Source organism: Ailuropoda melanoleuca, chromosome X (genome assembly GCF_002007445.2).
Source record: "Ailuropoda melanoleuca isolate Jingjing chromosome X, ASM200744v2, whole genome shotgun sequence".
Lineage (NCBI taxonomy): Eukaryota > Metazoa > Chordata > Mammalia > Carnivora > Ursidae > Ailuropoda > Ailuropoda melanoleuca.
In genome coordinates this window covers 56,790,571-56,805,521 of record NC_048238.1, presented here as the reverse complement: position 1 = coordinate 56,805,521, position 14,951 = coordinate 56,790,571, and the positions used below count along the sequence as shown (strand labels likewise).

The 14,951-nt window shown below is 33.7% G+C and overlaps 1 protein-coding gene across 8 annotated transcripts in view; it reads left to right on the top strand.

Moving 5' to 3' along the window:
* The window catches only part of ATRX (ATRX chromatin remodeler), a 310,799-nt gene that overhangs the window by 97,302 nt on the left and 198,546 nt on the right, over positions 1-14,951 (top strand). For all 8 annotated transcript variants that reach the window (XM_034649523.1, XM_019809464.2, XM_019809463.2 and 5 more), the window contains one exon: positions 9,697-9,769. In XM_034649523.1, the coding sequence (XP_034505414.1) occupies positions 9,697-9,769 (73 nt within the window). The remainder of the gene's footprint in view (positions 1-9,696; positions 9,770-14,951) is intronic.

Sequence of the window (14,951 nt, the reverse complement as noted above, 5' to 3'; positions counted from 1 at the left end):
TCTCAACACCATTTGTTGAAGAGACTGTCTTTTTCCTAGTGCATATTCTTGCCCTTGTTGAAAAAGTTTGTTGAAAATTCATTGACCGTATAATGTTGAATTTAATTCTGGGCTTTCTATCCTGTTCTATTGATCTATGTGTCTGTTATTGTGCCAGTACCATACTGTTTTGATTACTACAGCTTTGTAGTATATCTTGAAATCTGGGATTGTGATACCTCAAGTTTTGCTCTTCTTTTTTGAGATTGCTTTGGCTATTCAGAATGTTTTGTTTTTCTATACAAATGTTAAGATTATTTGTTCCAGTTCTGTGAAAAATGCTGTTGGTATTTTGATAGGGATCGCATTAAATCTGTAGATTGCTTTGGGTAGTAGGGATATTTAACAGTATTTGTTTTCCCAGGCCATGAGCATGGAATATCTTTACATTTGTTTGTGTCATCTTCAGTTTCTTTCATCAGCGTTTTATCATTTTCAAAGTACAGTTCTTTCACCTCCTTGGTTAACTTTTATTCCTAGGTATTTTATTATTTTTGGTACAGTTGTCAGTGGGACAGTTTTCTTAATTTGTAATTCATTATTAGTGACATTTGTACATCATTATTAGTGTATAGAAATGCAGTGGTTTTCTGTACATTGATTTTGTATCATGTGACCTTACTGAATTCGTCTATCAGTTCTAGTAGTTTTTTGGTAGAGTCTTTAGGGTTTTCTATATATGGTATTGTGTCATCCACAAGTAATGAAAGTTTTAGTACTTCCTTACCAATTTAGATGCCTTTTATTTGTTTTTGTCATCTGATGTCTGTAGTTAGGACTTCCAGTACCTTGTTGAATAAAAGTGGTTTGAGTGGACATCCTTGTCTTGTTTTTGACGTTAGGGGAAAGGCTCTCAGTGAACTCCATGGTGAACATGGAGTATGACATTAGCTGTGAGTTTTTCATATATGACCATTATCATGTTGTGGTATGGTCCTTCTAAACCTACTCTGTTGAGAGTTTTGATCATGAATGGATTTTATACTTTGTCAAATGCTTTTTTTGCATCTGTGGAAATGATCATATGTTTCTTATCCTTTCTCTTGTTGCTGTGACATACCACATTGGTTGATTTGCAAATATTGAACCACCCTTGCAGCCCAGGAATAAATCCTACCTGATCATGTGAATGATTTTTTTAATGTATTGTTGGATTCTGTTTGCTAGTATTTTGTGGAGGATTTTTTGCATCTGTGTTCTTCAGAGATACTGGCCCCGGTTCTCTTTTCTAGGGATGTCTTTATCTGTTTCTTTTTTTTTTTAAATCAGGGTAATGCTGGCCTTGTAGAGTGAATTTGGAAGCTTTCCTTCATCTTCCATTTTTTTGAATAATTTGAGAAGATTCTTCTTAAAATATTTAGTAGAATTCACCTGTGAAGCCATGTGGTTCTGGACTTTTGTTTGTTGGGAGTTTTTTGATTACTGTTTCAATTTCACTGTTGGCAGTTGATCTGTTCAAATGTTCAATTTCTTTACGATGAAGTTTTGGGAGGTTATAGGTTTCTAGAAATTTATCCATTTTTCTATTTTGTTCAATTTGTTAGCATATAATTTTTCATAATATTCTCTTACAATCCTTTTTATTTCTGTGGTGTCCATTGTAATCTCTCCTCTTTCATTTTTGATTTTGTTTATTTGAATCCTCATTTTTTTGATGTGTCTGGATAAAAGTTTATCAGTCTTGTTGATTTTTTTCAAAGAACCACCTCTGGTTTCATTGATCCATTTTTTTTAATTTGTGTTTTGTTTATTTATGCTCTGAACTTTATTATTTCTTCCTCCCAGAAGTTTTGGGTTTCATTTGTTCTTCCTTTTATAGCTTCTTTAGGTGTAATGTTATGTTGTTTATTTGAGTTTTTTCTTCTTAAGGTAGGCCTGTTATGTTATAAACTTCCCTGATAGAATAGCTTTTGCTGCATGCCAAAGATTTTGGAGCATTGTGGTTTCATTTTCATTTGTCTCCTTGCATTTTTTTTGAATTCCTCTTTGATATCTTGGTTGACACATTCATTGTTTAGTAGTGTGTATTTAACCTCCATGTATTTGTGTTCTTCCACATTTTTTCTTGTGGTTGACTTCATAGCATTGTGGTTGGAAAAGATGCATGGGATGACTTTGATCTTTTTGAATTTGTTAAAATTTGTTTTGTGGCCTAACATGTGATCTAGTCTGGAGAATGTTCCATGTGCACATACAAAGAATTATGTTCTCTTTTAGGATGGAATGTTTTGAATATATATGTTAGATCCATCTGGTCCAATATGTCCTTCAAAGCTACTGTTTTCATGTTGGTTTCTGTTTGAATGATGTAAGCAGGGAGTTAAAGTTCTCTGCAATTATTATCTTACTATTGATTACTTTCTTTGTTATTAGCTCTTTTATGTTTTTGGGTGTTCCAGTGTTGGGTTCATAAACATTTATGGTTGTTATACCTTCTTTTTGGTTGTACTGTTTATGATTTTATGTATCCTTCTTTGTTTCTTGTTACAATCTTTGTTTTAACGTCTGTTTTTCCATTACATGTATCGCTGCTACCTGGCTTTCTTTTTACATCTATTTGCATGGTAAATGTTTTTCCATCCCTTCACTTTATGTCTTTATGTCAGAAGTGAGTTTCTTGTTGTTATCATATAGATGGGTCTTGCTTTCTTATCTATTCAGTCACTCTGTGGTTTTTGATTGGAGCATTTAGTCCATTTACATTCAAAGTAATTATTGGTAGGCATGTATTGCCATTTTGTTACTTGTTTTATGGTTTTGTAGTTTTTTTTTCTGTTCCTTTCTTTTCTTGCTCTCTTCTCTCATTGTTTGCTGGCTTTGTTAGATATGCTTGGATTCCTTTCTCTTTATTTTCTTGCATATCAGTTGTTTTTGATTTGTGATTGTCTTATATAAAACATCTTCCGCATGTAACGGTCTATATTAAGTTAATGGTTACTTAAGTTCGAATCCATTCTAAAAGCACTAGATTTTTACCCCTCCGCCCCATGTTTTAGCTATATGATATCCTACTTTATTTCCTTTTATTTTGTGAATCCCTTAACTGATATTTATTGATATACTTAATTTTACTGCTTTAGTGCTCCCTACTTTTCTTACTCCTATTTATGGTGTTACCTTTCCACTCAGAGAATCCCCTTTAATATTTCTTGTACAGTTGGTTTAGTTATGATGAATTCCTTTAACTTTATTTGTCTGAAACTCTTTATCTTTCTATTCTGAATGATTAATCGTCTTTTTGGAGAGAGTATTCTTGGTTGCAGTTTTGTTTTCCTTCAGCGCTTTGAATATATCATGCCAGTCTCTTCTGGCCTGCAAAATTTCTTCTGAAAAATCTGCTCATATCTTTATGGAGTTTTCTTTACATGTACCTGTTTTCTTTTCTTCTGTTCCTTTTAAAATTCTTCTTTATCACTACATTTTCCTATTTTTATTACTATGTGTCTTGGTGTGGATCTTCTTGGGTTGATGTTATTGGGGGCTCTTCATGCCTCCTGAATTTGCATGTATGTTTCCCTCCCCAGATTTGGGAAGTTTTCAGCTGTTATTTCTTCAAGTAAATTTTCTGCCCCTTTTTCTTTCTCATGTCTTTCTGGGGTCCTTATAATGTGCCTTTTACCATGCTTGATTGTGTTACTGAGTTCCCTAAGTCTGTTTTCATTTTTTATTATTTTCTTTCTCCCTTCTGTTCACCTTGATTGCTTTCCATTACTCTGTCTTGTAGGTCACTGGTCCATTCTTCTACTTCCTCTGCTCTACTATTTATTCCCTCTAGTGTATATTCAATTTTAGTTATTGAGTTCTTCATCTTTGATTGGTTCTTGTTTATGTTTTTTACCTCTTTGTTGGGTATCTCAGTGAGGTTCTCTACTCTTTTCTCAATTCCAGTGAATATCTTTATGACCATTACTTTAAATTCTCCCTTAGACATATTACTTATCTCTGTTTTGTTTAGCTCTTTTGCTGTGATTTTGTCATGTTCTTTCATTTGGAATATATTCCTTTTTCTCCTCATTTTGACCAATTCTCTGTGTCTTTTTCTATGTGTTATCCACGTGCTCTTATAAGTAGTGGTCTTATGAAGAACAGGTCCTGTAGTGCCCTACAGTGCAGTCCCCTGTTCACCAGAACCTGACACTTCCGGAATGTCTCCTGTGTGTTGTTGTACCCTAATTTTATGGCTGAGCCTCGTTTGCCTTCATTCCAGTTATCTGCAATGGCTCTGTTTGCCTCTCGTGGGCAGGGTTTGGTCCCTGTGTTGTTATGGGCCAGTCTGGTGTTTGCCTTTGGCTTGAGTTGAGTCACACCAGCCATTTATCAGAAATCCAGTAGCTCGGAACTGCAGGGTGTTCTCCCCATATTGTCTCCTGAGAAGTTTTTGTTGGTAGCCTGAGCCTGCCATCAGACCAGATGTCTGCCCTCAGCCTGCTGCTGGGCCACAGTTGGACTCATGTGTGTGCTTATCTTTCCCTCTGCTCCAGGGCAGGAGTCATTTTGTAGTGGTGCTGGTCACTCTTGGGGCTGTAAGCACACTGCCAGGTTTGTGTCACTTCTTTGGATGGTCCCCTGCCAAGGGTATGTTGGTGGGGGCTGTCTGTAGAATGTAGGGGCAGGGTATGTGTGGTGCCAGCAAGGTCGATGCCACTTCCCTGTGGAAGGTGTCTTGCAGCCACCTGAGAAAACTGTTCAGAGTCCAGGCTGGTGTGGAGGGGGTGAGTCTACAGAAGACATAGTGGGTGAGGCATGCTTTTAGCAAGGTATGTGGAGAGTGTTGGTGCTGTGCTGGTTCCTACAGAAATGGGGAGGGAAATGACTCCTGCCAGCTTTTTGGTCTTGCAGAATTCTCCCAATGATCCCTGCCCTTCCAGCACATGCTCTGAGGTTAGTAAAGAAACCACCTTCTCGTATACCCCAGGCCGTTTTCAAACTGCTGTTTGTATGCTGTTGGAGTTGTTTGTTGTGCTGTGTCTTGAGGATGGGGACTCAATTTCCTGTTGCCCCCTGGTTCTTCCAGTGTTGAGCCTGCTGATTTTTAAAATTTAATGTGGGAAGCCCCATCAGTTTTAAGTTCTTGGGAAGTTAGGTCCTTCTGGCTTTCAAAGCCAAACGTTACTGAGATTTGTCTTGGGTCTTCCATGCCTGGGGTGCATAGCTGCGGGTCTGCTCTTCTTCCCTGTATGTGCCAGTGGTATCCTTCCTTTCCTCTGACAGATCCACAGGTCACTTTGGCTCCCACGGCATCTTTGCCCTTTCTACCCTCTTTATTGTGGCCTTGTCTCTACATTTAGCTGTGGAGAGTCTGTTTTGTCAGTCCTTAGATCATTTTCTTTTTTATTTGCACTGTTGTGGCTGTTACGTAGATACAACCATAGGATGAGATGAGCCTGGGATCCTCCTGCTTTGCCATCTTCACCAGAAGTCCACCTGAACTTTATTTTTAAATTTTTATAAAGGAGATTTTAGGTATAAATGTGTCCCCAGCACAGGCAGAATGTTTGAATTTTTCCTTTCATTCCTTAGGTTAGGAGTTTCCATTTATCTCAATTGGGTTTTGTGCAATTAACTTGAATATTGCTTTTTAAATTTTTTATTTATTTTTATTTTTTATTTCTTTAAAAGATTTTGAGAGAGAGAGAGAATTGGGGGGAAGGGGCTAAGGGAGAGGGAGAAGCAGACTCCCTGCTGAATAGGGAGCCTGACACAGGGCTTCATAACCTGAGCTGAAGGCAGACACTGAGTCACCCAGGCATCCCTGAATATTGCTTTTTAATAAAACTTTACATTCCTTGTATGGGGTGTTATCTGATGAGTTGTTTTGAAAACCAAGTGTGATTTTCATGGCATATTCAGTTTAATGAGTTGCTGTATCAGATGCCTATGTGGACTTTTAACTACTGTCCCCCAAATTGTTGGGCCCAGTGTGTTTCAGAATTTTCAGCTTTTTGACGTTTAGATAGTATTGATTAGTTAGCATATATTATTTAATAGCCCCAATTGCATGTGAGGCAACACACCCATAATTAAACAAATTAGTATTTCTGCAGTAAAATGTGTGAACATTCATACTTAAAGGAATAAACAGTTTAGATCAGGTTTTGCTGCCAAATGAACTTTGGCAACAACTTGTAAAACTTAGTTTTGAGAGCTTTGATTCCAAAATTTCAGCAGACCCTTGAATAATGCAGGGGTTAGGGATGCTCGCCCCCGTTCAGTCAAAAACGCATGACTTTTTGACTTCTCAAAAGTCCCATGGCTTTTGACTCCTCAAATACTTAACTCCTAATAGCCTACTGTTGACTGGAAGTCTTACCAATAACATAAATAGTTGATTAACACATATTTTGTATATTTTATATATTATATACTATATTCTTACAGTAAAGTAAGCTAGAGAAAAGGAAATAAGAAGAAAATCATGAGAGAAAATAGTTATACTGGTGTACTTTAAAAAAAAATGTATAAGTGGACCTGAGCAGTTCAAAGTCATGTTGTTCAAGGCTCAACTATTTGGTAGTATAAGAGATTATTTGTATTCAAAGTAAAATCTGAACTTACTCTGACATCATATCAATGTTTTGTTGTCAGGTTAATTGGGAAAACTCTTATTAAGGATTAGAGTAAAAGAATAATAAATTGTGAGTAGTTACGTGGAGTATTCTCATTGGCAAATTGTAAGCTAATGAAATAATCTTAGACTTTGGAAAACTGGTTTCCATGATTAAACAGCTTCCCTAGTGAAGTCAACATGTTTGATTTCAATTGCTAATTTTCATTTCCCAAAATCTAACTTGATTCGACACATTTGAGAGATTTCTATGATATACCTCTCATGTTTGGAACTATTAATACATAGTGTAATAAGTAATATGTATTCATTAGATCTTAAGAAGAGATGGCAATGTGTGGCAAATATTTGTAGGGTGCATTTCCCAATAATTCCTTACCTGATCACTGTGTTCCATTTTGATCATTGTGTTCCATGTAACTTTGTTCTGAAGGATCCTTGTGCTGATTAGAAAGTGATCCTTTTTTCACGTATGTATCCACAGAAGCCTTGAGAATTGAGCTCTTCTGCAGATGCCAGTCTTTCAGCTATTTGGTGGGATAAGCTTTGTTGTTTGGATTTTCTTTACCCTGGATAGTTCTTGGAACTGATTACTTAAGATGAAAAAAAAGATAATTTTGCTTGGGAATTATTAACACATCTAAAAATTGGCCTTTGTAAAATTGCCTAAGCAAAAAAGATTATGAAGGGTGTTGAAAACAAGCACTATAAAAAGTACTGTGTTTCAAGATAAGTTTGGGTATGAGCCAATGATAAGTGGCATTCCTTTTTTTTTTAAAGATTTTATTTATTTGTCAGAGAGTGCACAAGCGGGAGGGGAGGGTGGCAGGCAGGGGGAGAAGCAGGCTCCCTGCTGAGCAAGGAGCCCAATGCGGGACTCCATCCCAGGACCCCGGGATCATGACCTGAGCTGAAGGCTTGACTGAGCCACCCAGGCATCCCGATAAGTGGCATTCCTTAATAATTTGTTTGTGTGTATATATGATCATAGTATATTTTCCTAATATGTCCAACTTAATTAAGGGAACAATATTTTTGAACTTTTAAAATGCCTCCCCTTCTCCCATTTATTTAGATGATTCCAGTTTATTCAGCCGTAAGTTGGGTATCCTGTTAAGAGGTACAATAGTTGGGACTTGAGAATGGCATGAGCAACCAAAATGAAGAACATGGTCCAGGAGATTGCAGTCCAGTGAACAAGATAGACATAGATGAGTCATTATTTAAAAAAGTACCAGAAGAAACATATAAAACTAAAATGGGGCTGCGTGATAAATAGCAAGTGGGCCATTTAATCTAAACACTAGGAGAAGACTTATAAGAACAGGTAACATTTGAACTCAACTTTGAAGGATATGTCAGGTTTTGAAAAGTGTAGTAGAGGAGTGATGGTAATATTACTAGTAAGATTTCATTTGAAGGTTGGTCTGCTTGAGGTATTTATTGTGAGTTTGGTAGGATATTCTAAGATTTTATTTTTGCTGTTCTGTATTTAGCATATTTCTATCCTGAACCTATAGTTGTCAGTGTTCTTTATGGATTTTTTTCCTTCAATATTTTCTCCCTATATTTTATTATAAAGCAATTTTATTTTTTTAAGATTTATTTATTTTAGAGAACAAGAGAGAGCTTGAGCTTGGGGAGGGAGGGAGAGAAAGAGAGGATCTCAAGGAGGTTCCATGCTCAGCACAGAGCGTGATGCGGGTCTTGATCTCATGACCCTGAGATCATGACCTGAGCCGAAATCAAGAGTCAGACACTTAACTGACTGAGCTCCCCAGGTGCCCTCAAAGCAGTTTTAAATATACAGAAAAGGTTCTGTCATTAACATTGTACTGTGTTTACTTTATCACATGTCTCTTTATATATCCTTCTATTTATCCATCAATGTACCTAATTTTTTTGCCTTTTTATCTGTTCATTTTGAATTAATTATAAATTCACAGGACATTGCAAAAAAAAAAAAAAAAAGAAAGGAAAGAAAAGAAAGCCATACAGGGAGGTCTTGAACAATACCCTTCATTCAGTTTCCCCCAATGGTGACATCCTGTATAACTATAATACAATATCAAAACCAGGAAACTGAAGATTTATTGCAGTTTCTCCAGTTTCTCATGCACTGATTTGTTTGTGTGTGTATGTATATGTAAGTATAGTTCAATGCAATTGGTATCACATGTGTAGCTTTGTATAAGCACTACTACAACCAAGATACCGAACTGTTCCATAACCACAGGGTCCCCTTGTGCTACCCTTATACACATTCCCTTGCTTATCCCCATTCTTAACCCCTGGCAAGTGTTAATTTCATTTTCATCTCTAATTTTATTATTTTGGGGTGGAATCATGAAATGTGTAACCTTTAGAGATTGGCTTTTTTCACTCAGTGTAATGCCCTTGAAATCCTTGATGCATTTCAAAATAAATGGTAAACATCAGGATACTACTCCCTAATTAATTCAGCCTATAGAGTATTAATTAGAGGTCAATATATAAGTTTGTTTTTGAGGTAAAATTTACATACAGTGAAATGCACGAATCTTAACCTCTTTAGATTTTAAATCAAAAGATAGAAATGTAGCTTTTTATAAGGAAATCAGTTTTACTATGCTTGAATATATCTCTTGGTAATTCTGATCATGACTGCTATACAGATTTAAGTATGTTTTACTTGCTGTTACCAAAATATTAATAGCAATTCTGCTATTCTTCAATTTAACAGGATAAATTAGACATCTGTTAACTTTAAACTTAAAATGGATCACTGCAAAGCTTATTTCAGCAAGAAAGTTATGGTACGGTGATGCCAAATTGATAAATACTTGTTACTGGGAAGGATTAGCTTTAAAACTGTTGTATTCTAGGAAGGAACTTTGAAATATATAAAATCCAACTATTGTTTTCCTGCTGGCACTTCATAAGTTCCCCATTGTGCTTTCCCTATAAATTTTTATTACTCATGTTTTGGATCCAGAGTACAGTTTAGAATCCACTAGTTGTTTTGATGTTCGTGGCTTTCAGTTTTATTTTACATGATTTTACTTATATAGATAATTTAAAACTAATTTTAAGTACACTTTTTTCCCCTCAAGGAGATGAAGCCTTATCTAAATCAGTACCTGTCACAGTGGATGATGATGACGACGACAATGATCCTGAGAATAGGTATGATTCCATCTGTAAGGACTTTAAAAAGATTATAACACACCCTAGGCGTGGGCACAAACAGCAGCAACGGAACCGCAAGCCGGTTGTAAAAACCAGGAGTGCCTGCCTTAGAAAGACTCGCTCACAGTCTTCCTGCAAGTTTGAAAGAAAGGCCAGAAAATGGGCTAAAACTCAGAAACCTTAAGAGAAAGTAAATATAAGTATTAACACACCTAGCATAGGGTGTGTTATAAATACAGCACTGTCAATTTTACGTTCCCATGTAAACTGTGATAATTTTTTGAGAATATTTTAATTTCGGCAGATTATTTTATTGATGAAAGTAAATCATATCTCAATAAATTGGTGACAACAGACATCTCTCTCCTCAATATTTGATTGTTGTTTTAATTGCCATCTAATATGGTGGTCCGATTTATTAAGACCCATTCAAAGTGAAGAAAAGGAGATTGATATGTAAGATTAAGAAATTATTTTCAAAATAAGTATCAATTTACAAAGTGTCCAGACTGATTTGGATTTTAACCATTTTTCAAATAAAATAGATAGTATGATATATTACCTTTAATAAGACTTAAACAGTAGATTAGAAGTAAACAGTGTAGCCTTTACAGATTCACTTGACTTAAGGGATGGCTGGGAGAAGAAAAAAGTACAGAGATACACTCATATCGTATGGGTGAAGAATGAAGAATAATGAAAATGTATTAAAGAATATAACCCTATTTTTTTTAACCTATCTTTTAAATCCTTCCTGAAGTATAGTATATCCCACACTCATAATCTTCAACAAGATCGTGTGGTGTAGTAGGTAGAATTTTAGAATAATGGGGATAAGAATCTGATTTCTAGTTCTAACTTCTTTAATGTGTGATTGTGCGCAAGTGACTTAACTACTCTGCCAAAATTTTCTGATTTCTAAAATGAAAGGGTTGGATGAAATTTTCCCTGATTAATTCTAACACTGATTATCAATGATAGACTTGATGGTTTTACTAAAGAATACTATATTAACCATCTATTTATTCCTAATCGTAAGTTATAAGATTAAGAAAACATGAAAATATGCATGTAATTTTTGTCTCATAATTTTGTAGGAAATTAACTTTGAGTTAGTAAATGCTGTGGGCCTGTTATTCTAGCTCTGTTTTCTGTGTCTTGTTGATGCTTATAGGGTTCTCTGTTTCTAAGATCAGCATTCTTCTAATAGGAGAATGTTTTTAATTAAGGTAAATGAACAATTTTATTTTGTACTTTTAAGTAGAGATTATTCATGGGCACAATGATTCAGATGCTGCTTACCTACTTATTTTTCTTTATTAAAAAATATATGTATCCAATTATTTTATGAGATGGGGTGGGATCCAGAATGGATTGATAAAGGCATACATTTTATTCATCAGCAATTTTTATAGTACATGATCATAGCAAGATTATGAAAGCATTTTAAAAATTTCTTTTAAAGTGCTTTAATTCCTCTTTACTTACTTAGACTACTAATTTCTTTTCCTGTAAACCATGATGACTCAAATGTTATTAAAAGGCTAGTAATGTTTAAAACATGCTATATTCTGATTTAGCTATATAAGTGATGAACCTTAATCTCATATTTAGCCACCACATGAGAGTATCATTGAGGTATGATAATTTTATATCTGTGTTAGAACTTGTCAAAATATGAATATCATTTTCATTTTTTAAGTTGTTTGATTATATCTCTCTGTAACTGGCAAGTATTTTATTGGAAGGTATATTTAATTCCATCTTGTATTTGTGATTAAAAAATATAACCTTGTTCAGTACTTTTGAGAAGAATTGAATTTTATCTTGAACATGTTTTTCTTTATACTTATTTCAGTGTGCCTTTATAAAATATATCATTAATAACTTGTTTCATTTTCAACATACCAAAGAGGTATCTAATATCCATGATGGGCATATAAATACCTTCTGCAACTATTTTAGCATAGATGATGTATTTGAGCATATTTGAATATGCACTAAGCAACTTTTAAAAATTTATTTGCGGGTCATAATTAAGTCTTAGAATTATTTTTACCAATTTCACATTTTTGAGTAGGATGTATTTTAGTACACAGCATATTGTAATTGTGTGTAAATTTGTACACAATTGTGTAATTGTGTATAAATTGTGTATACATTTCATATGCTTTGACTTTTTAGCAATGTTGTTAATGCATTTTCAGTGTTGACATTTATGGAGAGGTAAATAGTGTATTAATGCCGATGCTTTAAGTATTTGGATGCAATAAATTTCTATGAAACTTTTTTCTTGTTCAAGCATTTAATTTTAATTATAATGCATCTTTTCATGAAAGTTGAAAGAATTTGTTAAAATCAAGATATGGAGGCATAAGTTTGTAGCCAAAGAAGTTTTGATATTTCTGATATTGAGGAAGTAAATACTTTATAATTCCCTAAACAGATATATTTATATATGATATATAGACATATATATTTATGGGAAGGTTTTACAGTGGATTTCACTACTGTTTCTATCTATTCTATTTTTAAAGCTCTGATAGTTTTTGAGGTCATTTAAAAGACTTAGCCATGTCCTGAATATTTTAGTAGGTTTGAATATATAAATTTGTTATTTTAGCATACTGTTATGTAGCATCATTCATATTTGAAAGTCAGTGTATGCTATTGTGAGATAGAGTGGTCTAACTTATAAATTAATTTCTGTTTAATTGCATTTATTTAATAAACAGTGAAAAATATTATAGGTTGACAGTTGAACTTTTTTTTGGTTGACCTTTTTAGAAAAAAAATGTAAATAGACTAACTTCATAGTTTGAATTTTGTATAATTGGGAATTAACTTAGAATTTTATAGCTTAGACTTTATGTACTTTTTGAAAGGGAGAATAATATGAAATAGTTTGTCAGGTTATTTAAATTACATATGTAATTTTAAAGTCCATTATTTGAATTTGCCATTATATTAATGTTGCCTTTCAAATATTTATTGTGTTTTAAATTGGTTCTTTCATTGAAAAAACATTTATTTATATAATTTTTTATTATAGTTGCATTTTTACAATTAGTTGGCATTGAAAATACATTATGATTCTGTAAAAGGGATGTTTTGACCAAACACTTTCTAATGTCCTATATTTGAATATCTACATTGTGAATTAGCCTAAGTGATGAGATGTTAGTTTGTTCAAGTTTAACAGTGGTAGTGTTGAGGATCATTAAACCGGGCTTATCTTTAGAGGTTGCATACTAAATCAGTGAGGAGTCCATTCTCTCCAAAAAAGAATTATTTTCAGTATGTTCTAGATTTGTAAATTTTTCCTGAGCATTCTTTTTTTATTCCAATTTTGACTAAAGGCTGAGATTTTTATGTGGATATCCTCCCCTGGCACACACATACGAATATTTACCTTATATTTGAAGAATGCTTGAGTCTAATACTCTGTAGTTTTTCTCATAATTTCTTTCTCAGTGGGGCTAAATACTTATTACATAGAAGCAAAATTTGATGTGGGGATTGCTTAGAGGAATTGCCCATTGTTAATAGAAGTTCTACTTAATTATAGTGGGAGTCCCCTGTAGCCTTAAAAATTTCCAATTATTTTGTTATTTGGGAATACTTTTCAACTGGAAAATATAGAAATGTTTTTTCCCTACTAGCTTGGTGAGGGTATTCTGTTGATGAAGGTTCTGTACTATTAATTCAGCATATTTTCAGAATTAATTAATTGTTCCTGGATGTTATTCATGCTAATGAAGATATTTAATGATTGTTTACCTGATTTCAGCAATGTTTAATGGATTGAGTATATCTCAAGTCCCTTCAACAAAAGACTTTTCATTTGGTTTCCATTTTGAGCATTTTTCAGAATGTTCATCTTCTATACATGTCTTTATTCTTTATAAGAATTTGCTAAATCTGGAATATTTTTTTCTCTGTGAAATGTTTTGGTTTTTTTTTATGGTGGTCCTGTTTGGTTACCAAAATTGCTTTGGTTCTTCATTGTTATGAAAAACAAAGCTAGCATTAATGAAGCATTTTACTTGTTTTTATGTTTGAGTAAGGGTTTTAAATGCCTGGCAATTTTAAGGTAACTCCTTTCAATTTACTTTGTTTTTATAGTGCAGGTAAGTATTGTAAGTCATTTAAATATATATAGGTGTCTAGTCTGTATATAGGATCCATTTGTCGATAACTAAACTGGTTGCAGTTGCCATAAGATCTCTTTCTTATTCTAGAATTTTCAGCAAGGAAATAAATATGGTCAGTAGTGGTGATCTCTCTGCTTAAGGTTTAAACATTATATCTAAGTCTTCCTTTCCTGTTCTCTGTTCTTTGGTGATATTGGGACTTTCAGAGAATGGGAAATAGCCCCCCCCACCCCCACAAAGGGAGTTTGCATTTTCTAGTGTTAGCAAAGTGATTCATTTTTCTGACTTAATATATGTCTCCTTTGTCTTTAGCTTTGAAGTTTATAAATAAAAATGAGATGAGTCAATCCTGTTTTTACCTTTCAAGTATAAGAAAATAATAAACTAGTTCTTTAATATCAAATTTTCTAAATTTATGTCAATGTTAATAAAATTTTTCTTGTTAAGATTTCCTCTAAAACTGCTTTAGATTTTGCATAAAATCAGGGAATGCACATTTTGTAATTTGAGTCAAACATTGTAGCCTATGTATAAATTGTTAATAAACTGTGGACTCTTAATTTCATATAGCTTTTCCATTTCTACTTCTAAGATTTTTAAGAAAGTTATTTGATACTAATTTTCCTGGTACCCTCACTAAAAAGAAAACAGTGCTGTTTTTCATTAACTGCAAACATTGTAGGACATATGACTAACAAGTGTTTCAAATCATTTTTTAGCTTTTTGATTATTTAGTTACATCATCATTATCTCATAAACACCACCATTTTTGGGTACAGATCATTATGCCTTAGTCATGTTTTATATAAGGGTTCATATCAAGAATACTAATTTTGAACTAAGATGTTACAAAAATACTAATACAGATTTTGAAGATGAGGAATTCCGTAGTAATTCTATGAAATATTTTAGGCTTTTTAAAAAAACATTTTTTAATTTAAATTCAGTTAGTTAACATATAATGTATTATTGGTTTCAGAGGTACAGGCTTGTGATTCTTCAGTCTTAACACCCAATGCTCATTG